The following is a 21,341-nucleotide window of genomic DNA, read 5'->3' on the forward strand; positions in this document are numbered from 1 at the left end:
ACGGTCGTTTTTTTTCTTTCCTTAAATGACTTTGATGCAATGAAGGGGAGGGGAAGGAAAAGCCAACAGGCTGACACTCGCCCTTCGTGAGCCGTCGGGGCCCATGTGGACTGGCGACCAATCCAGCCCGTGTCCATCGTCACCATACGTCATCCGGACGCGGGGGTCGACGTTAGCGCCGACCGACCCGCCGAATACGGCCGACGCTTTGGCGGCTCGCATTTCAGATTCGTGCAGCGGAACCTCGATTTGACGTTCCTGAAACCACGGACGGAACGCTCGCGTCCGCTCGGAACTCAAAACGGCAAATCGCAACAGACAAAGTCCGTTAGTTCGGGTGCCCTCGCATCATCTGGCGACCAATCCGGGATGTCCCCGCCTCTCGCCCGGTCACCTGGGATGGACGCGAGCTCGCCCCCAAAAAACCCCAATTTGGATAGAGATGAAGGTCGGCAACAACGAGCGTCTTTACGGTTAGTTAGCGGCTAGCGCTAGCATCTTCCTCTGCCGCTAAGTGCCAGGGGCCTCGTTTGGGCGCCGTCGTAGGGCTCGACATCAAGGATTCGAACGTCTTCCGAGGACACACGACGACGCGTTCGTCGATCGAGCTCACATTGACTGATGACGTAACGAAACACGGTTACTGTGAGACGTACGCCGACACGGTCGGCAAACGCACGGAATGCTGAATGATTCCGAAGGCAGCGTTCGTCATTCCCGACGAGAAAGGCATTTTCAGGGGACATTGTTGGGAAGTGTTCAGTTCCGCTTGATACAAATCCTAATTTAGTGAGTAGGGAATGAATGAATCATTCCAAACACGAATACATTCTTCTGGGCCCCAAAAGTCCACATTTCGACACCCGTTAGCTTAGCTTAGCTTAGCTTGAAGGCCTCACATCAACATGGCTTTAAAAACACTATAACACACACACAAACACTGTAACACACAATACACAGTACACACAATCATGGACACGACACAAAATACACACTATGACACACACGACACTATGAGCACTATAACACACAAACTACACGCTACACACAATGAACACACACAAAACACAATATGAACACCCATCCATCCATTTTCTGTTGCGCTTCTCCTCACGCGGGTCGCGGGCGTGCTGGAGCCTGTCGTCGGGCAGGAGGCCACCGATATCAACACAACACACAACACACAAAACACACAATTACGCCACGTTCTGTAATAAACAGTGCACACAAATATACACAAATAACACGAGACACATTACGAACAGGCGGAACGGTGGACGACCGGTTAGAGCGTCCGCCTCACAGTTCTGAGGACCGAGGTTCAATCCCCGGCCCCGCCCGTGCGGAGTTTGCATGTTCTCCCCGCGCCTGCGTGGCTTTTCTCCGGGCGCTCCGCTTTCCTCCCGCATCCCAAAAACACGCACGCTAGGTTCATTGAAGACTCTCAATTGCCCGTAGGTGTGACTGTGAGTGCGAACGGTCGTATGTTTGTATGTGCCCTGCGATGGCCTGGCGACCGGTTCAGGGCGTACCCCGCCTCCTGCCCGCCCGCGACCCGCGTGAGAAGAAGCGCAACGAAAATGGATGGAAGGACATTATGAGCACTATAACAAATAAAACCCACTGCGAACACCACAACACGCAATATACACAAAGAACACTACGCATTATTAAAATAATTCAAGCAGTACTCATAAATGCCAATCTTGTGTGGTGATCTACGTTGGAGAGTTAAAAAAAGAAAACAAACGGACAAGTTTGATGATGACAGCAAAGTTTTCCGCTCGCGATGAAATCCTTCCTGTCTTCGTTTTCGCTGATGTCATTGAAGTTAATAATAAAAAGAAGCTTCAAGCTTCGTGGAATTGTTATTGTTGTGATGAGGAAGATTTTAATTTCATTTAATTAAATGTAATTTTTTTTTTTTTTAATTCACTCAGATCTTTAACAGATCTTTGGAAATGTGCAAAGTTCCATCCTGTTTCAAACGCTCCACCGTCACTCCAGTCCCCAAGAAACCTGCAATCTCTGGTCTGAACGACTACAGGCCTGTCGCTTTGACATCTGCGGTCATGAAGTCCTTTGAACGTCTCGTGCCGGACCACCTCGAGAGCGTCACAGGTCCCCTGCCGGATCCCCTGCGGTTTGCCTACCGAGCGAACAGGTCTGCGGATGACGCAGTCGACGCGGGACTGCACTTCATCCTAGAACACCTACGCGAGGATCCTGTTCGTGGACTTCAGCTCAGCGTTCGACACCGTCATCATCCCTGAACTCCTTTCAACAGAGCTTCTCCAGCTCAGCCAGTGGATTTACAGCTTTCTGACGGGCAGGACACAGCAGGTCAGGCCGGGGGAGGCCACCTCATCCGCACGCAGCATCAGCACCGGGGCGCCCCGAGGTCGTGTCCTCTCTCCGCCGCTCTTCTCTCTCGACACGAACGACCGCACCTCAGCGAACCCGACTGTCAAGCTCCTGAAGTTTGCAGATGACACCGCTCCGCTTCCTGTCCGCATATCGACAGGAAGCGGAGCGGCCGGAGCCGCGGTGCGGCCGACGCGACCCGGAGCCGAACACGCTCCAGACGGTAGAGATGATCGTGGACTTCGGGAGGCGTCCTTCGCCATGGCTGCCCCTCACGTTGTCCGGCCGCCTTGTGTCAACCGTCGAGACCTTCGAGTTCCTGGGAATTATAATCTCTGAGGACCTGAAGTGGGCGACCGACATCAACTCCGTCCTCCAAAAGGCCCAGCGGAGGACGTACTTCCTGCGGCTTCTGAGAAAGCGCGGCCTGCCGCCGAGACGGTTCTACACAGCGGTCATCGAATCGGTCCCGTGTTCTTCCATCACGGTCTGGTTCGGCGCCGCTACAAAAAAGGACAAACTCCGACTGCGACGGACAATCAAAACGGCTGAAAGGATTGTAGTTGGTTGTCACATTTCTGTGGGGCCAATTACGTATGACTCGTGCACTCACTGCAGTTGTCTCGCCACGCTGCACTATTTGCATATACCGGCCACTCGTGCCAGAGTAGCATTTGCTCCATTTGCACACTGACTGAGGAGTATCTGTAACATTTGCACAACCTACATTGTCCCAGATGATCGCACTACTCGTCACTTGAAACCGCATACGCTCCTTGAAGTCTCAGCGCCCTTTGCACGACGGTCATTGCACCGGACTATTGCAATATGAGTCGTTCGAACTGCTCTAAGTGCTCGAGGACTCTGCATCTTTTTGCACAATTGTTTTTTGTCAATGTCTTTATGTCCCCAAAGTGTTCTGTAAATTGACCGTTTGTTGTACTAGAGCGGCTCCAACGACCGGAGACAAATTCCTTGTGTGTTTCGGACATACTTGGCAAATAAAGATGATTCTGATTCTGATGTGGCGGCCGCACGCGAACCTTGACATCATCCCGCCCTCGGCACACGATGATTGACAGAAGCGGGCGTCCAATCACAGAACCGATAGATAAACATTAACCAATGAGAACACGCAGAGTCCGCAGGGGTCGGCGCACCAAAAAACAAAAAACAAAAAAAACATTTGAAGTGTTGTGAAGCGACGAAGTGGGACACACCGTCACCGGACACTTTCTTTCAAAATAAAACTGATTAGCGTACGTTTCCGTGATTTAAATGTATTTTGAACGTGCAAAGCGGATAAGGTCGCGAGTTTGACGCGCACTTTTATGACGGGAAAAGTAGGTGCAATGTCGCCGTTCGGGAGCAGTTAAACATGCAGGAAATCAAAGTTTTTCAGGCTCACTTCCGCTCAGACGGACGTCGTTTGAGCACAAAGACGCAAGATGGCGGAAGAAGAGCTGCACGAAAGCCCGGAAACCACAAACAAATACTTCACGCTGGACGACATCAGCAAGCGGAACTCCTTCACGTCCACTTGGATCGTCATCCGCCACAAAGTCTATGACGTCACCAAGTTCCTGGAGGAGGTGAGCGCCAACGCAACGACACGACAACAACTCAACTACAGAAACACAACAATTACAACTCCAAGAATACAACAAAGTTGCAACAACTGCAGAAACACAACAATTACAACAACACAACTACAACACCAGAAACTAAACAATTAAATTACAACAACACAACCCCAGAAATAACAACAACACAAGCACGTTGACTGCTGAAACACAACAATTACAACAACACTTTAGAACAAAACTACAACAACTCCAAGCATAATGTGTGTCTGTGCACGTGCGTTTATATGTCCACTCATAATTGAGGCGCGCGCACGCACACACACACACACACACATCTGTACAAAGTGTGTGTGTGTGTGAATTTTTCCCAATCAGTTTGGCGCACGAAGCCGCGAAAAAGTGATTTCTTCCCTGCAAATAAGGTCTCTTTGCTCATCTCCGAAAGTATTGGAACGGCAAGGTCGATTCCTTTGGGTTTCTTGTAAACTGACGACATTTGGGTTTGAGATCAAAAGATGAATAGGAGACAAAAGTTCAGAATTCCAGCTTTGATTTCATGTTATTTACATCTCGGTGTGTTTCACAACGCAGGACAGAGCACCTTCAGTTTGAAGCCACCCGCTTTTCAAGTGAGCAAAAGTATTGGAACATGCGGTTGATGGGTGTTTCAAGTTGCTCAGGCGTTGCCTTGTAGATCAAGTCAATCACCGGACCTTCACCCGACAGAGCGTTGAAGAGGAGACTGAAGGGACAAGCCCGCAGAAACAAACGAGAACTGAAAGGTACAGGCCTGGAAAAGCATTTCAAACGAAGAGTGCAACAGTCCGGCGAAGTCAACGGGTCGATGCAGTGACTCCAAGTCAGCGTTAGGCCACCAAATATCCAATGTTATTCACTTGAAGTTCATTTAATCGTGTCTGTTCCGAGACCTTTGCTCGCTTCTTCAAACAAAAGGTGCTCTGTCCTGAGATGTTTATCGCATCTACATGTAAAGACCGTTCCAAATTCTGAACTTTTGTCTCCTATTCATCTTTTGATCTGAAACCCAAACGTCTTCAGTACACAACAAAAACAAAGGAGTTGAGCTCGCCGTTCCAATACTTTTGGAGGGGACCGTATCTGTCGATGCCAGCCCCGCTTAGTGACAGGCAGAACGGTTCAACGCTCTTCCGGAACATCGTGATCCGAAGCGTCCACATTGTAGCATTTTAGTTTGGTGGCGCGCCAGCCTCTTTTTTTCCGATGTCGATTACACGCGCCGGCTCAGTAAATGTGAAGCGGTCGAGTCGACGATGTCATCGCGTAGGCTGGCCGACGAAAGCTCGGCGCGCGGAGCTTTGGCGAAGGGCACGCCGAAGGACGTCAGGCGACCTCGCCCGACGACCTCGGCCGGCGAGGCGGCGTCACGCGAGGTCAGCCGAGGTCGTTTGCGTATTTGTGTTTTGATAAGCGTTATCAAAGGTGTTTTTACGACACGTTCAATGTCCACCGTCGTCGGCAGCACCCGGGCGGCGAGGAGGTCCTGAGGGAGCACGCGGGCGGCGACGCCACCGAGTGCTTCGAGGACGTGGGCCACTCCGCCGACGCCCGCCGCGTGGTCGCGCAGATGCTCATCGGAGAGCTGCACCCGGTACCCGCCCACCTCGTCCGACGTGCGCCGCGTCTTCACAAGCGTGACTCAGCGTTTGGTTTGGTTTGTGTGTGCGCAGGACGACAGAGAGAAAGTGGCCGAGCCTTCGGTAAGTTTGCCAGGAAGTGACATCGTCGCCATCGCGTGGGCATGGCCAATACCGCCGGAAATCACAAAAATCTGATTTCCGATTGTAATCGATTTCTCCAGGACACTTTGCAAAAGTTTTTTCTTTCCTAAAAAAACGTTCAGTATCACGTTATAACGTGATAAATTTCGTGTTTTAACGTGCTAAGTTTGACATTGGCGAAACAAAACGAAGCCATCACTTCCGGTTCTGGTCACAGGTGGAGCGCTTAGAAGGAATGTGTGTCTTCTTTTTACAGCTTCATTCTTTCTAAACACTTGGCCTTTTTTTTTTTTACAGTATTATATAAGAGCAATGTAAATATATAGCTAGTAACTGGATTTGTAAGACACAAAAAGTAGACCTTCAAAGGGCTCATCCCCCAGTGGCCTGAACCGGAAGGACTGGCAAACTTCTGTTTTGCCCAATTTGAAAGTCAAGCTTATCATGTTACAACGTGAAAGTTATCACATTAAAATGTGACATTTATACCATTGAAACTGGAAATTGAATACATTCAAATGTGACATTTCTCACGTCGAAACGGGAAATGTCCAGGGTTTGCGTCTGTCTGGCTTTTTTTTTTTTTTTTTTTCCCCTCCCCCCACGCCGCGTTCGCAACGCGGCGTGGTCCTCGTGTACATTGTTCAAGTGCCCGATCAAATTTGTTGTTGAAGCATTTCGACGTACTTCAGTTGTGCACAGACTGCAAATAACTTGCGTGTCGTTTGTCTGAGACGCCGCAAAATAGTCCCACAGAGACGTGTTTTTTCACCACCAAGATTGAAAAAAACTTTATCGGCCGTCGGCTAGTTACAGTACTACGCCACAAGACGCATGACAAGCTTTTGGATTCATACGCGACGGCGACGCGGAGGAAATGTCTTGTGCGGAGCCGATCGATGACGTCATTGATCGGATCGGCGAATTATGACATGAAGGCCGATCGGCTGATACCGATGGAACTGATCAGATCGGTGTAAAGTCTACATTCCATAGGAAGTTCTATTTTCGGGGGGGGGGGGGGGGGGTGCATCAATTACTCCCTATTTTAATAATTAGTCCCTATTCACGCCAAATTGGGGGGGGGGGGGGGCCGCAGTCACTGTTAATTGAAAAAAAAAAAAAAAAAGTACGATTGGCTCAGCCCTTCGATGACATCATCAGGGGTGTGATGACGCTGAGCTGTGTTTGCTTTCCAGGAAAGTTTGGTGAAAACTTTGGAGGAGGAGCCGAGGTATGCACACACGCGAGCGAGCGCGCGCACGCACGCGCACGCACGCGGCTAACCTGTTGTGGTACTTGCAGCCGGTGGCCCAACTGGTTGGTGCCGGCCGCGGCGGCCGCCGTCGTCACGCTGATGTATCGCATGTATGCGGCCGACAGCGAGCTGTGATGTCATCGTCGCGTACAGCAGCCCGGGCTCCTCCCATCAGACGAAGCGGCCGACGGAATTGGCTATCGAGGTCGGGGATTTGTTTTCGTCGCGCTTGAAATCGCGGCCTGTCCCGGTCGTGTGACCGCACGGCCCAAACATGGCCGCCAAACCAACGCTGGAATCGAAACAAAATCGTCACTTTTTTATTAGCCTTATTTTACACTTCATTAGTGAAAATTCACAACCAGAATATTTTAGACAACTTTATATTTGTAACATTTACTGACCTGTACTGTATCCTATTTTCCAGTAGAGGGCGCCATTTCCACCAATAAACATTTGATTGAGCGCAAATGTGAATGGAAACTGTCCAGTGGTACCTTGATTTAAGAGTTGAAGTTGTTTTGATTTCAAGTCATTCGTCTTTATCATTGAAATGCACTTCTTCCGTCAAGGCCCCCAAACACTTTTTTTTTGAGGAATTAATTTTCAAACAAAGATAAAACGGCACTCGTGTGGCGTTTGCTGACCTTTATTGAGCCGAGGCGCATATTCTACTTTTGAAAAATCTCACGGCGCAGCACAGGGCGAAAATATCGCAAAAAGTACAAATAGATATTCGTGTTTCGCCATTCGCAAATTCAGCTGCTTGTGGATTCCACCTGCTCTCCCCGGAAAGCCACACTGAATCGTGCTTTGGTTTTGGGGGTCACTTTTTTCCGTGAATTATTGGTGGCTTTTTGCAATTGGCGGTCGTGCCTCTGGCCCGCCGTACTGAAATCGTGACCATCTCGTCTCCAGTGGATTTTCAGCGTGTGGACTGTTTTGAGTGGAACTGTGAGGATGGCAACAGGCCTCCGCACACGTTCATGTGCAGCGTTGACGTGTGCCGCCTGTCACAAGACGGCGCGCATGAAGAACGAGCCGTGATTTGTCGTCGGGCCTGCAAAGACCTAAATATCAATCAACCGAGCGACGGCCCGGAACTCGAAAACCTCCAAAGTTGGGGCAGTCCCAAGTCAAGGTCCCGCTGTACTCTCCAAGTTTCCATTTTGTGCATTCTACTTGACCAACAGGTGGCGCTATTCCATCACAAATATGTAATGTAGGCCAATACGACTATGTTGTTGAGGGTGACGAGACGTGAAAGGAAAGCGAACGAACGTCATCGAACGTGCGTGCCTGACGTCAGTTGACGTACCGACGCACGAGGGGGGAGGGGGGCGGTGTTTACGTCAGTAGCCAACTGTTAGCGCTCGTTAAACTTGACGTCAGCTGACGTTTGCTACATTTGCATTTTCTAGTAAACATGAATGATCACCAAATGTGTTAAAATAAACACATTTTTTACACCCTTAAATAACTTGATGTGACATGAGCACTGATGATTAAATGTATGCATTAAAAAAGTGAGTTTTTGTGTTTGCGTTATTTCTACTTGTTTTCTTGTCATGCGCAGTAGCGTTCGGGTCACGAGTGCCAGGCTACGGGTAACACGCGAACGACACGGGTGATTCCCTCCGGTGGCCGAGAGAGGTCGCAGCGCTAGCAGACGCCACAACACTTGCTTGTTGCGTTGTGACCTTTGCGCCGCCGTCTTTCCGTGAGCTCATCGGCCGGGATCCAATTTCCCTCGGCCGGGCCTTCAACTCGGCATTTTGTCGATGTCTTCCTTGTAATTGTCGAGTCTTTTAGTTCGATAATCGCTCTGAAGTCGTGTCTGAGCACGGACGCGAGCGACCCTGGTACTAAAACCGTTTTTAGCCATCGAGAGGGAAAAAATGGGGGAGTCCCGAGACTCAGCAGAAATGACATCGAGCTAAATGCTAAGCTAAGTCCTCTTTTCGGCCGGAATGGAGTGTGTCGCTCAAGCCGACGCTAGAAAATAAAAGGCGAACAAATTGTTGGTGGAACCGCATTGGCATTGGCATTCACATTCACGTTCCTAATCCAGATCCCGGTAGGTGACCGGTAGGAGCGGGTCACCGCCAAGTATAACTCGGCCCATTAGCCAACACGCAGACGCCGCTCAAGTCAACTCAATGCAATTAAAAGATTCTAAGCACTCACTCGCCCCCTCACGCTTCAGTCTTCTCTCTTCCAACAACGAGGCGCTCTACAGAGGCCACGCCGACCGACTTTCGGAAGGGGAAAGGCATTTTCGGCCCCAAATCTTCTCAAACCCAGTTCAGCACATTTTCAGCAATTCTCTCAATTCAACACGAGGAACCCGTCTTGGCAGTCCGGGGTTTTCTTTTCTGTCGAAACACTTTGTTGAGGTACTTCACGCACAACTGGTCGTGTGTCCAAGTGGCTGAAAGTTGGGTCACGTTTGACACGGTTCTTACGTGACAGCAGGTAGGTGTGTGTGTGTGTGTGTGTGTCTCCCAGCCCCCCACCCGCGCGTCCCCTCCCGTATACAAGCGGGGCCCCCGCGCGGACTCTGACCGGCGCCGCGTGCAGCAGCACACTGAGGGCTGAGAGCCGGCCTGGCAGGTCTCGTGTCACGGTCCGGATCAGCGCTTCCGCTCCAGCCCCGGGATGGACAACCACGACCGCCAAGAGCTCGACGAAGAACTGGACGACGAGGTGGACGCGCGTCAGCTGGAGCGGCGCATGAGCGAGAGGCGGCGGGCCCGGTCCCTGCCCGCCTGCCCGGCGGCGGCCTCGCTGCTGCTGCGGAAGCGGGTCCAGTTCGCGGACTCTCTGGGTCTGAGTCTGGCCAGCGTCAAACACTTCAGCGCGCTCGAGGAGCCGCGGGTGCCCACCAAGGTGGTCTCCAGACACACGCCGCGGGCGGGGGGAGGGCGCCTGGTGGCCTGCTTCGCCGAGCCCGCGGACCCGGACTCTCGGGTTCGGGTCCTGCGCGTGTGCCTGGAGCGTCTGTCCGTCACGCACTTCGACGTGCGCGGGCAGGTGCGCGTGCTGAGCGGGTGCGCGCGCAGCGACGTGGGCGTGCGCTACACCTTCAACGAGTGGCTGTCCCACGTGGACGCGCAGGCTCTGCTCGTGGACGCGCAGCTGGCGGGCGGCGGCAGCTCGCGCTACGCCTTCACCGTCTACACGCCCCCCGAGATGGAGGCGGGGGCCGCGGTGCACCTGGCCGTCTACCTGCGCTCGGACGAGGGCGACTTCTGGGACAACAACGACGGACGAAATTTCACGCTGCGGTACCGCGCCGGCGGCCACGAGCCCGCGCACGCTGCCGGCACCACTTGAGCTGAACGGTCCGTGCGAAGGGTCACGTGATGACGAGCTGAAATAAAGCGCCACTTGCTCTCAAGTCAGGCATCTGTTTTGACGTGCACACGCGGACTCGACTTCCTGTGTGTTTGTGTACCTGCCAGAGATCAGGGAACGTTCGAGTCTCGAGCGCTCAGCGCCACACTCGACGCAACGTGAGCCGCAACATGTCCACGAGCGCAACGGCTCAATTCCTCCACATTTACTGCAGACCGCCACAATACACACGATTGAAAAGGGCTCAAGTGACGTCACCCATACCGCTTCTGCCAACAAAATACAAATAGAATGACGTCATTTGACCACATCTTAATTGTGTGCAACCGATGTACATGTTCAAATTGAAATCCCAAAATATCGAAGCCACATAAACAAACATTTTTATTTCATGTTTTATGCCTCCCATACACTTTCAATACAAGTGTTTCTTAGCAGCCGCGCTGTTTCTCGCTATCGTATCACATCGCTTTGAGGAAATGAAGACTCGCTCCACGGCTCTCCAAATAAGCGCTTTATTGGTCACCCCCAGTTGAGGTCTACTGTAAAACTGACACAGAAAACATAAAATGATTAAATATTGTACATTGAATCCAAGTCTACTACACTGAAAAAAACTCCTTTGAATTTACTGAATTCGGTTGCACATGATTAAAATGTTCAATTATTTGAGAGGAAAAGTTTACGTTAGTTCACCACATTTTCATCATGTGCAACTGAAAATGTACTTTTTTTTTTTTTTTTTTTTTCCCCCCCCCCCCAAGTGGAGCTTAACGCTAACACACAATGCAAAGACAGACTAACAGAAATTAGCATCAGTATGATGCTAACTCGAAACCTTCAAACAGCTGCTGCTTTAGCACAAACGGAGCAGCAACGCATACAAATTCTCTCTGCTCTGCGAGAACAACAACTATCACTGCGGTTTAGTAGGGGACGTTCTCTGCCTCTTCTTCTTGCTCTTAATTACGCTGCATCTCTTTTTAGTAGGACTCAGTGCTGCCAGGCATGTTGTGGCACAGTGTGGTACTACACCGAAGGCGTGCAACCCTAAATTTGGGCTCACACGACTTGTGTAAAAACCCATTCAAAAAGGTTGCTTAAAAATCTGCAATATTGTAAGGCGGGATTTTTGAACTGCAATACATCGGGGAAGACTGTACACCGCAAAAGTCCCGATAGTGCCCCACACACATTTAAAAGCCCGTTGCATTGAATGGGTGACCCTCACAATCGGGGCAGGTGTGTGCGCGAGGAAAAGGGGGGGGGGGGGGGGGGCGTCCTCAGTCTTAACACAGCACGCCGGTCTATTATTAGCAAGTCTGCTATCTGCTTCACCATCGCCCTGCTAACCCTCCACCTGACCCCGCCCACCGACCGCTCTCCGCGGCATCCGCATGCGACCCCGACAAAATCACATGACTAAAACGTGCAGCGGTTCAAAAAGCTTCTGTCCCAATGTATGTGCTTTTATTTTGGTTTATACATGAACTCGACAACACCGAAGGAGGACGTTGGATGGTCGTGCGTCTCCCGTGAAGCGCCTCCCACCTCACAAACAGGAATCGGGTCGCGATGTCACTTCCTCCTGTTGCTACTCCACCACCGTCTTCTGGGCCTGGAACATGTCGCCGACGGCCACCTGCGCGCAAACGCCGCAGCATCGCGTCAGCGGACAACTCCCCCGTCGCACACAATCATACAAGAATCACATCACGTCGCATATGACATCACATGAAAACATTACTTTCCAATCACCACAAAACAATCACATGACAGGGATGGATTGTTTGTTTTGTCCTTTTGTTTTACTTACGATGACACCACACCGACTGTTTGCTGTCATTCTGTGTGTGCGCGCGCCACAGTTCACGATTGATTTTTGTCGTGTACACAAACAAGCTCCAAAGACAGAACATGACCGCGTCTCACCTCTCTCCTTCATGCCACATGACGCAAGCAACCCGAGCCGACATAAACCGATCCAAACGAAACCTGGAAGAGGCCAAGGATCCATCCATCTTCCGGGCTGCTGGAGCCTATCCCAGCAATCTTCGGGCGAGAGGCGTGGTACACCCCGAACTGGTCGCCAGCCCATTGCAGGCCACATACAAACAAACAACCATTCGCGCTCATATTCACACCTACGGGCAATTTAGAGTCTCCAATTCATGCATGGTTTTGGGATGTGGGAGGAAACCGGAGTGCCCGGAGAAAAGCCACGCAGCCACGGGGAGAACATGCAAACTCCACACAGGCGGGGCTGGGATTTGAACCCCGGTCCTCAGAACTGTGAGGCAGATGTGCTAACCAGTCACCCACCGTGTCTAATGACCTTACACTGACTTGTATGGATGGCCAAGAGTGCCAAAATTAAGGAGATAAATAATCAAACGGGATTAAGTATTTCATATTTATTTAAATATATATTGAATTGTTTCAATATTTAATTTAAATATTTTGTACTCATTTCAGAATTGTATATTTTTACTTATTTTAAAATGTATTATTTTCAGTATTTATTTATTTTGATTATTTGTAATATTTATTGTCAATATGAAATTCAATCTGTTTAACCATTTCAATTTTTACTTGTTTCAATATTTAATGATTTCGATATTTCATTATTCCTAAATATTCCTCCATTGAATGGAATGAGAGTAATAGCAGTCCGCGGCCACCAAGGGGCGCCAGGCGCCCAAAGATCTTAACGTTGATGTCATCAGCTAGGGCCTCAGCGCAGGGCGGGAAGGGTGCTAGTTGCGCTGATTGGCTGCCGTGTGGCCCCCGGCACCAATCGGCAGCAAGGAGGCGTGGCTTTCATGCAAATCGCTGCGGCGGGGTGACTTTCGGTCTGGTACCGCACACCCGCGGGTCTTCTAGATGCACTTCAACTGCCATGTGATGATGATGATGATGATGATGATGATCAGAATTTGTAAGCTGAAAGAAAATTAAATGGAGACGGACGGTGCTGTTCATCTTGGTTTGCGCTCAACGCATCTTCTCTTTTTTCTTTTCCTTCTCGCTGTTGTTATTTGCCTCCATTTAGTTTCACATATTTTTGAAGGTTTGTCAAAAAGTTTCTTGAAAAGTTGTTGGTCTCCACGTCTCCTTCTTGGGGTGTTTTCTTCAGCTCTTCTTCTTTCCTTCATCCGCGTGCGTTTCCACATCCCGCTTTTAGTGCGCGCTCTCATTCATTATTCATTTGCGTGGATGAGCGCTAAAGGAGCGTTTAAGTGTTCTGCTCCTCTTTTAACCTGCTGTCTTCTTTTTTTTCTTCATCTTCTTTCTCGCATGCGCGGCGAGGAGATCCCGGAAGAAAAGTGAGCGAGCGACGCGCAAACGTGACGCAATCAGGCGCTCCAACGAGAAGAATTGCACTTGTGCTTTCCTGTTGTGACCGTGACGCCGCATAACGGCCTCATCATATTAGCCCGTTGAAGTTTCTGCTTGAAAGTCAAGCAAAATATTTTGTTCCATTAATTGTCAAGAGGTGTTTGGTAAACAAAAACTATTCTTAATGTTATTAAAAGCCAAGACGAGGGCTGCAACTAACAATTATTTTAGTAATGGAATAATCTGTCGATGAATCAGATCAAAAAAACATTTCAAGTTGCATCCCTTTATTCAAAAAGAGGATATTATTTCCCTTTTTTTGGAGAGTGCAGAAAATGCACCAATATTAATGAATGGCGATTCAGTTCCCGGTCTGGTCTGACAAGCTGACAGCTTTAATGGACGATGAGAGAATTTGGAGAGTTACTGTTGAGACGGTTTGAACAATTTTAAGTAGAACAAGGTCTTGAAACCATGAATTGATTATCAAAATAGTTGTCAATTAATTCAATAGTTGATTAATAAATGAATTATTGCACCGCTACATTATTTGTCCAGAGCCCAAATTGCACAACACACATCAAGTGACGAGTAATTAAACTCCCACGTGACGCCTTCCAAGCAGGTGTGTGTGGCGACTCGTTAGACACGGTTGCTGTGTGTGTGTATGCGTGCTTTTGGGGACACGCGGGGAGAGAGGTTGCGGCTTTACAGTGACGGAAGGAGAGAAGATGGAGGGAGGGGGCGAGGAGGTGACTCTGTGGCGCAGCCGTTCACGCAGGGTGTCGCCCTACTTTGAGATGCGCTACGCTTCGCTTTCCAAAAGCGGCAAAGTGCATTCGCGAGACGTTGATTACAATTCGCACTGCAGCATGCGCGCATACACACGCAAGCACACACACACACACACACACACACACACTCATTAAACACAAGTTGCTCATTTATGTCTGCGGATATGATCCATCATCTTTATCCACACACAAGCAGAAAAGACCTTCAAGCCAACTCCAAGTGGTCACGCACACAAACACATTGACTACACACACGCACGCACCACGTTCCACAAGGTGACGTCACAACACCCACGCATTCTTCTTCTTCAGGAGCAGACGCCGCTGACACGTTGCCAACACCCAAGAACCAACCTGAGGGCTGATGATGCATTATGGGAACACGCTCAGGTCATTAGTCCGCCAGGGCCTGCGTGTGTGTGCGCGCGCGTGTCTGTGTGTACGTGAGAGCGACAGGTGGTGGGTCAGTAAACAGGTGTTCATCTGCATGCTCGTCAACCTGAGGCTGTGCCAGTGTGTGTGCGCGCGCGCGCGTCACCTGTCTCTGGATCAGTGCCAGCGACTGTCGGCCCTCCAGCACCAACCTCTCCATCATTTTTGGGTCGTCCACATTCTTGTTGACTCTGAACGCGTCACGCACGCGCCGCACTGCGTACGTCCTGCAACGCACACACACACACACACACACACAATTATTATTACAACAGTGCCTTGAGATACGAGCTGAATTCATTCACACTCGCAAAAACAACACAAATGCTTGTAATGCGTTTTTAATTCAAAAATAAATATGAAACAATATTGTACTTGAGAAAAACATTAGCAATTCTCGCAAAAGCGGATGAGCGAGCGCAGGCGGGCGGAGGTCGGCCGAGTTCAAACGGCCCGGCTGTCGGCGCTAATTTGATTTGTGCAGCTTGGAGACATTAAACACGCACGCGAGCTCACACACGTGCATGCACACCGCAGAAATCAATAAAGCGACAGCAGAGGGAGTGTGCACAGTGTTGTGCTCCACTTCCTGTTTGATAGGGCAGGACGCTAACGATGCGTGTGTGTTTAATAGTAAACTCACACTAGGACCTATGCCTTAAATTACCACACACACACACACACACACACACACACACACACACACTATACAGCGTTGCCCGCTATTTTGTGGATATTTAAGCAAATTGTTTTTGAAGACTATACAAGCGTGTCGGAATTAAGAAATGTGTGACTTCAGTGTAGTACCACTTTGTGCCACAACATGCCCGCAGCACCAACTAAAGGCTTCTTTATACTCGCGCAGACAGCAACCGCATTGACGTCACTGCGGCTATCCCGCACGCAGTTTGGCTTTATCCTCGAGCGCAGTTTTGAAAATGTACTGCAGTTCTCCTCCAAGTCGGGGGTGTCGCTACGGCTGCTATTGCCTAGGGCGCCACAGGGTGGAGTTTCCTCTGCATTTTGTGGCCATTTTCGGTAGCCGTTTTTACTTTCCTTTCCGTAACAAGGAACAAAGCAACAACAATGGCAACCGTGGAACAAATGGACCTAGACGACCAGATGGTACGTTTAATTATGCTGCAAAATCGATCAAGAAGGCGGCGGCGTAGGTGGTACGTGGAACCGAGAGGAACGCTGACTACGTCATCACAGCATGTGATTAAATCGGAGCGATCACGAGAGATCATCGCCGCGGCATTCTACGCGCAGCAACAACTTTTGCCGTGTGCGCATAGGGTCCTCTGCGTCAGTCACGTGATGCAATGCGGGCATTGTCGGCTGCGCGCGAGTTTCAAGAGGCCTGAAGCCCCATCTACATTTTAGTTGTTACCGCATGGCAGAGAGAATATATGCTTGTGAGTTATGTTGTGTATTCTGTTTGTATATGTTGCTGCACCGTGTGCGTAAAGTAGCAGTTGTTTGAAGGTTTACAATTACCGTACCATCAATGCTCATTTCCATTATCCCAGCTATGGCATTTTGGATTATATGACAAAATTAAGCTAGTGAATATTTGTTATACAAAATGAGTCTTTTGTTTTGTGTGTTAGTTTTCCAGTAAACTTCAAGTAGGAGTGACAAAGAAATAGCTTGAAGCAAGCACACTTTATCTCTTATTTGGAGTCTTTTGGTTGCCTTAAAGTGATGTTATATGATAGTCTCTTATTTCTGGACAAGCACGTGACAACAGACTACAGCTATGGGGGAGAGAAAAAAAAAAAAAAAAAAAAAAAAAAGGGTAACTCTGCTAAGTCTACCACAAATATTGTTTGGTGCAAAAACGTCTGCCTCAAGGCAATAATAATATCAATACAAGCATATTTCCAACACCTGTAACCATTTGGCCACGGTCCACGTTTCACACGGACTTTTGTTGCATACGGATGCAGTGTTGGGCCAGTGATAAACTTTGCCAAAAACGACATACGAGCGTCTGTAAGTGATTTTTTAAGACACTATTAGATGTGTAATGTACTGATTACATGAGTGATCTGAATGGTAGTTAGCATTTTTTTTAACCTAAAATGTTAACTGTGAACGCTAACCATTTTGCAAAGGTTGATTTTGTTGCCTGAAATTCTGTAATTTATACCATACACTCAGTAGTTTGCATATGCAGTTTAAAGAAAGAAGTCCAGCCCTCAGAAATGAGAATAAAATGCATGTTAGTAGTACAAATAGTAATATATACAGTGGCTACGGAAAGTATTCAGACCCCCTTAAATTTTTCACTCTTTGTTATATTGCAGCCATTTGCTAAAATCATTTAAGTAAATTGTTTTGGCTCAATGTACACACAGCACCTCAGATTGACGGAAAAAAAACAGAATTGTTGAAATCTTTGCAAATTTATTAAAAAAATATCACAGCCATAAGTATTCAGAGCCTTTGCTGTGACACTCATTTAACTCGGGCGCTGTCCATTTCTTCTGATCATCCTTGAGATGGTTCTACACCTTCACTGGAGTCCAGCTGTGTTTGGTTATACTGATTGGACTTGATTAGGAAAGCCACACCCCTGTCCATATAAGACTTGACAGCTCACAGTGCATGTCAGAGCAAATGAGAATCACGAGGTCAAAGGAACTGCCTGAAGAGCTCAGAGACAGAATTGTGGCAAGGCACAGATCTGGCAAAGGTTACAAAAACATTTCTGCTGCACTTTACGTTCCTAAGAGCACAGCGGCCACCATAATCCTTAAGCGGAAGACGTTTGGGACGACCAGAACCCTTCCTAGAGCTGGCCGTCCGGCCAAACTGAGCAATCGGGAGAGGAGAGCCTTGGTGAGAGGTCAAGAAGACCCCAAAGAACACTGTGGCTGAGCTCCAAAGATGCAGTTGGGAGATAAGAGAAAGTTCTAGAAAGTCAACCATCACTGCAGCCCTCCACCCGTCGGGGCTTTATGGCAGAGCGGGCCGACGGAAGCCTCTCCTCGGTGCCAGACACATGAAAGCCCGCATGGAATTTGCTTGGAAAAAAAAACAAAAAAAAAACACCTGAAGGACTCCAAGATAGTGAGAAGTAAGATTCGCTGGTCCGATGTGACCAAGAGAACTTTTTCACCTTAATTCTAAGCGGTGTGTGCTCATCACCTGTCCAATACAGTCCCAACAGTGAAGCATGGTGGTGGCAGCATCATGCTGTGGGGGTGTTTTCCAGCTGCAGGGACAGGGAGACCAGTTGCAATCGAAGGACAGATGAATGCGGTCAAGTACAGGGATATCCTGGACGAACACTTTCTCCAGAGTGCTCAGGACCTCAGACTGGGCCAAAGGTTCACCTTCCAACATGACCCGAAGCACACAGCTAAAATAACGAAGGAGTGGCTTCAGAACAACTCTGTGACTGTTCTTGAATAGCCCTGATTAAACCCAATTGAGCATCTCTGGAGAGACCTGAAAATGGCTGTCCATCAGCATTCGGCATCCAACCCGACTGAACTGGAGAGGATCTGCAAGGAGGAATGGCAGAGGATCCCCAAACCCAGGTGTGGAAAAACCTGTTGCATCATTCCCAAAAAGACTCACGGCTGTATTATCATGTACTGGATGAAATATTTATAAGATAATTGATTTGATAAATAATCAATCGTGACAGCCCTACTGTATTATTTGTTCATTAATGGCTTTTTTTGTGTGTGGTGTTGCTTTGGTTTGACGTTTGTCCCGGTGCTGGAGTGGAGCTGCCACAGAACTGGCACATGCTCAGTCATCTTGATAAGTTGCAGTTTTGCTTCTTCTTGTTCATTGAGGATTGAAGAGCACGCCAGTAAAGCAGTGATGGAGCAGATTTACGATCCGTCGTTAGACACGAGCACGTACAAGGACATGATTGAGGGATGACAAGCCAATGGCTTTTTTTATAAGGACGGGATTGATGGAGGGAAAGAGGAGGAGGAAGAAGGAATAAAAAATGAAGGGAACCAGAGAAGTCGAGGCAGGAAGATGGAGGGAAAAGAAAAAGATGAACGCAAAAGTGAAGCAGACAAGCAGAAGTTTGAAACTTGCTCACAGCTTTTTCTCACAATCGCCTCATCTTCAACCACGTTTGTTGTCTTTCCTTTCCTGTGCTGTGCTGCGCTTCTGCTGCCGCATCATTCATCAGTCTTACTTTTATTCCGTCTTCCCCTCGCCTCGGCCCAGAGCGGCGTCTCACTTAGAGTCAGAAAAATATTTACAATCATTTGTACAAATCTAGCAACAATCGACGAGTGTTGAGATTTTTCTTCGAGACGTTGTCCCCAAAGGTGAAGGTGGAAGGAGATCTTCGTCTGTATCAGATGCTTCCCGAGGAGCAAAAAGGCCTCCCGGCACCAACGATGTCAAAACTCCGGGAAGAGAACGTGGAAGCATCTTCCACGCAGCACGGATTGCATCATGGGGAAAATCCAAGTCAGCGGGCCACACGGGACTTTCAGGTGAGCAGCAACGAACACTTGTCAGTCCGTGACGCACACGACGGCGCGCACTTCTGAAAAATGGAAGGGCAACATTTCCATGCATTTTCTCGCCAGTCTTTTCAGAATCGATTATCCTACAGCTATTTCGTCAAGTACTCCGGTAACTGCGCCCCCCACTACTGCTGCTAACTACCATTCAGCTCACTCGTACATCATGTTATATTTACATTACCCATCTAACAGTGTCTTAATAATAAATAAATCAATCAATCAAATAAAAGACTTTTCCATTGGCCTAACAGCGCGTCCATCTGCAACAAATGTCCGTGTGGTAAAATTGGACCGTGGAGCAAATTGGCGCAAATGAGTTTATTCGTTTTTTTTACTGCCTCGAAGCAGAAATTTTTGCATTGACCAATTTTGTGGTGAACTTCAGCGAGTTAGTAGATTTTCTTTTTTTTCACACCACTTATGACTACTATTTAATTTCACATTTATCACGCGAGATACGTTCCAGACCAGACCCACCTGCGACAGGTGAAAATCTCCAATAGAAAGGCCAAATGAAAATCATTTGAGAAAAGAGTTTTGCCCCTCCCACACTTCAAGTTGTTAAATCAGATTTCTTTAAAAATAATAATTAATAGTCTTTAGCACTCCCTCTCTTGCTGACATAAAAATGGGAGACATCACTTTAAGGCTGTGGTGTCCAAACTACAAGTCAGGGCAATTTGTGGCCCACCGTCCGTTTTTCTAGTGGCCTGCAGGATAGATTTACATTTGACACTACCCGTGTCGTTTGCCTGCATTGTACGACAGTGCTGACTTTCTAAAAAAGAACAACTCTGTTCTCATCGCTCATTTCCTTGTTTTCACATCGTCTGCTAAGATCTTACGCCAAAGTCAGCTGAGTACAGACTGCTCCTGTTATGATTGTAAATGTGGAGATCTGATTCTGCCGCTACTCAGTGCCGAGGGTCCACTGGCCATCCCCAAACCCTGAAAAATCTTTGACTCTTTGCTCTATTACCTAGCCGGTTTTATAACATGCAGTAGCTATATTTATAAAATCATCTATATTACAGATTAGCATAGCTTTCCCTACACTGGTTGCGACTTTTCTGTATGAGGCCCTAGCTTTAAAGGAAACAAGGAGACTTTAAAGGAGACTCTCTTCCTCACACAGTTCTCCAAACAAGAGGCAGGGCGGGCTTGCATCAAACTGCTCAATTGTCACTCCCAGTTGCAATTTACTGTAAAACCGAAACATAAAAAGTTTCAATTTGCTATAAAACCGACACATAAGCCATGAGAATTCAGCCATTTTCTGTACCGCCTTTCCTCAGGAGGGTCGCGGGCGTGCTGGCACCTTTCCCAGCTATCTTCGGGCGACACCCTGAACTGGTCGCCAGCCAATCGCTTGGCACATACAGACAAACAACCATTCACACCAACGGGAAATTTAGAGTCTTTAATTAAACATCGTACATTTCAATAAACACCAAAAAGGTTCAACGGGACCAAGTAATAATGAAAGTCGGCCATTTTAATGCTAACATATAACACAAAACGCCACAGTGTCCGTTATTGGGGTGAAGACGACTGGAAGCGTTCACCGTTCAATAAGTTCGAGATTGAGTAAGTGTGAAGGCAGGAAGGCAGGCAGTGACGTCTGACGCAAACATCGCGCTGAGAAGCTACATTAGCATGTAGCACACTGCGGGCTGACGCGTCATTTGAATGACGCAGTGGAAGCATCCTCAGCTATCGACGTGCATGTCTCACCTGTAATTGTACGAGGGGAACTTGTAACTTTCTCTTAAGAGCATCCTGTACAGAGAAATCACCTGCGAACTCGACGACGCCGCCATCTTGTTACTAACTAAACGTTTGCCAGCGGGCATTAGGACCCCACTGACAACTGTGCCCAATGAGCGCCTGTCCCCAATTGACATTCATCCCGCTGATTTTTGCTTTCCTGCGTTTTT

The 21,341-nt window shown here is 48.5% G+C and overlaps 3 protein-coding genes across 5 annotated transcripts; 2 read left to right on the forward strand and 1 right to left on the reverse strand.

The window, feature by feature from the left end:
• Positions 1–3,637: 3,637 nt before the first annotated feature.
• LOC133396781 (cytochrome b5) lies at positions 3,638–8,478 on the forward strand. 2 transcript variants are annotated; one of them, XM_061666973.1, is made up of 5 exons: positions 3,638–3,956; positions 5,452–5,580; positions 5,660–5,689; positions 6,910–6,944; positions 7,016–8,478. In XM_061666973.1, the coding sequence occupies exons 1-5, from the start codon at positions 3,813–3,815 to the stop codon at positions 7,101–7,103; spliced, it is 426 nt and encodes a 141-aa protein (XP_061522957.1). In that variant the 5' UTR covers positions 3,638–3,812; the 3' UTR covers positions 7,104–8,478. The 2 variants fall into 2 exon arrangements, with proteins under 2 accessions (XP_061522957.1, XP_061522958.1); XM_061666974.1 differs by lacking the exon at positions 3,638–3,956 and adding an exon at positions 5,216–5,362.
• Positions 8,479–9,626: 1,148 nt separating this feature from the next.
• Positions 9,627–11,747, forward strand: ppp1r3g (protein phosphatase 1 regulatory subunit 3G). The gene is made up of 2 exons (XM_061667075.1): positions 9,627–10,264; positions 11,669–11,747. Exons 1-2 carry the CDS (start codon positions 9,627–9,629, stop codon positions 11,745–11,747), a joined length of 717 nt encoding a protein of 238 aa, XP_061523059.1.
• Positions 10,686–21,254, reverse strand: LOC133396676 (LYR motif-containing protein 4B). Of its 2 annotated transcripts, XM_061666764.1 has the most exons (4): positions 21,139–21,254; positions 14,997–15,117; positions 11,877–11,967; positions 10,686–10,875 (listed from the first exon to the last, which is right to left on the reverse strand). In XM_061666764.1, exons 1-3 carry the CDS (start codon positions 21,222–21,224, stop codon positions 11,920–11,922), a joined length of 255 nt encoding a protein of 84 aa, XP_061522748.1. In that variant the 5' UTR covers positions 21,225–21,254; the 3' UTR covers positions 10,686–10,875; positions 11,877–11,919. The 2 variants fall into 2 exon arrangements, with proteins under 2 accessions (XP_061522748.1, XP_061522747.1); XM_061666763.1 differs by lacking the exon at positions 10,686–10,875 and having other exon boundaries at positions 11,756–11,967.
• Positions 21,255–21,341: the final 87 nt, after the last annotated feature.

The sequence above is a fragment of the Phycodurus eques genome, chromosome 21, assembly GCF_024500275.1.
Source record: "Phycodurus eques isolate BA_2022a chromosome 21, UOR_Pequ_1.1, whole genome shotgun sequence".
NCBI lineage: Eukaryota > Metazoa > Chordata > Actinopteri > Syngnathiformes > Syngnathidae > Phycodurus > Phycodurus eques.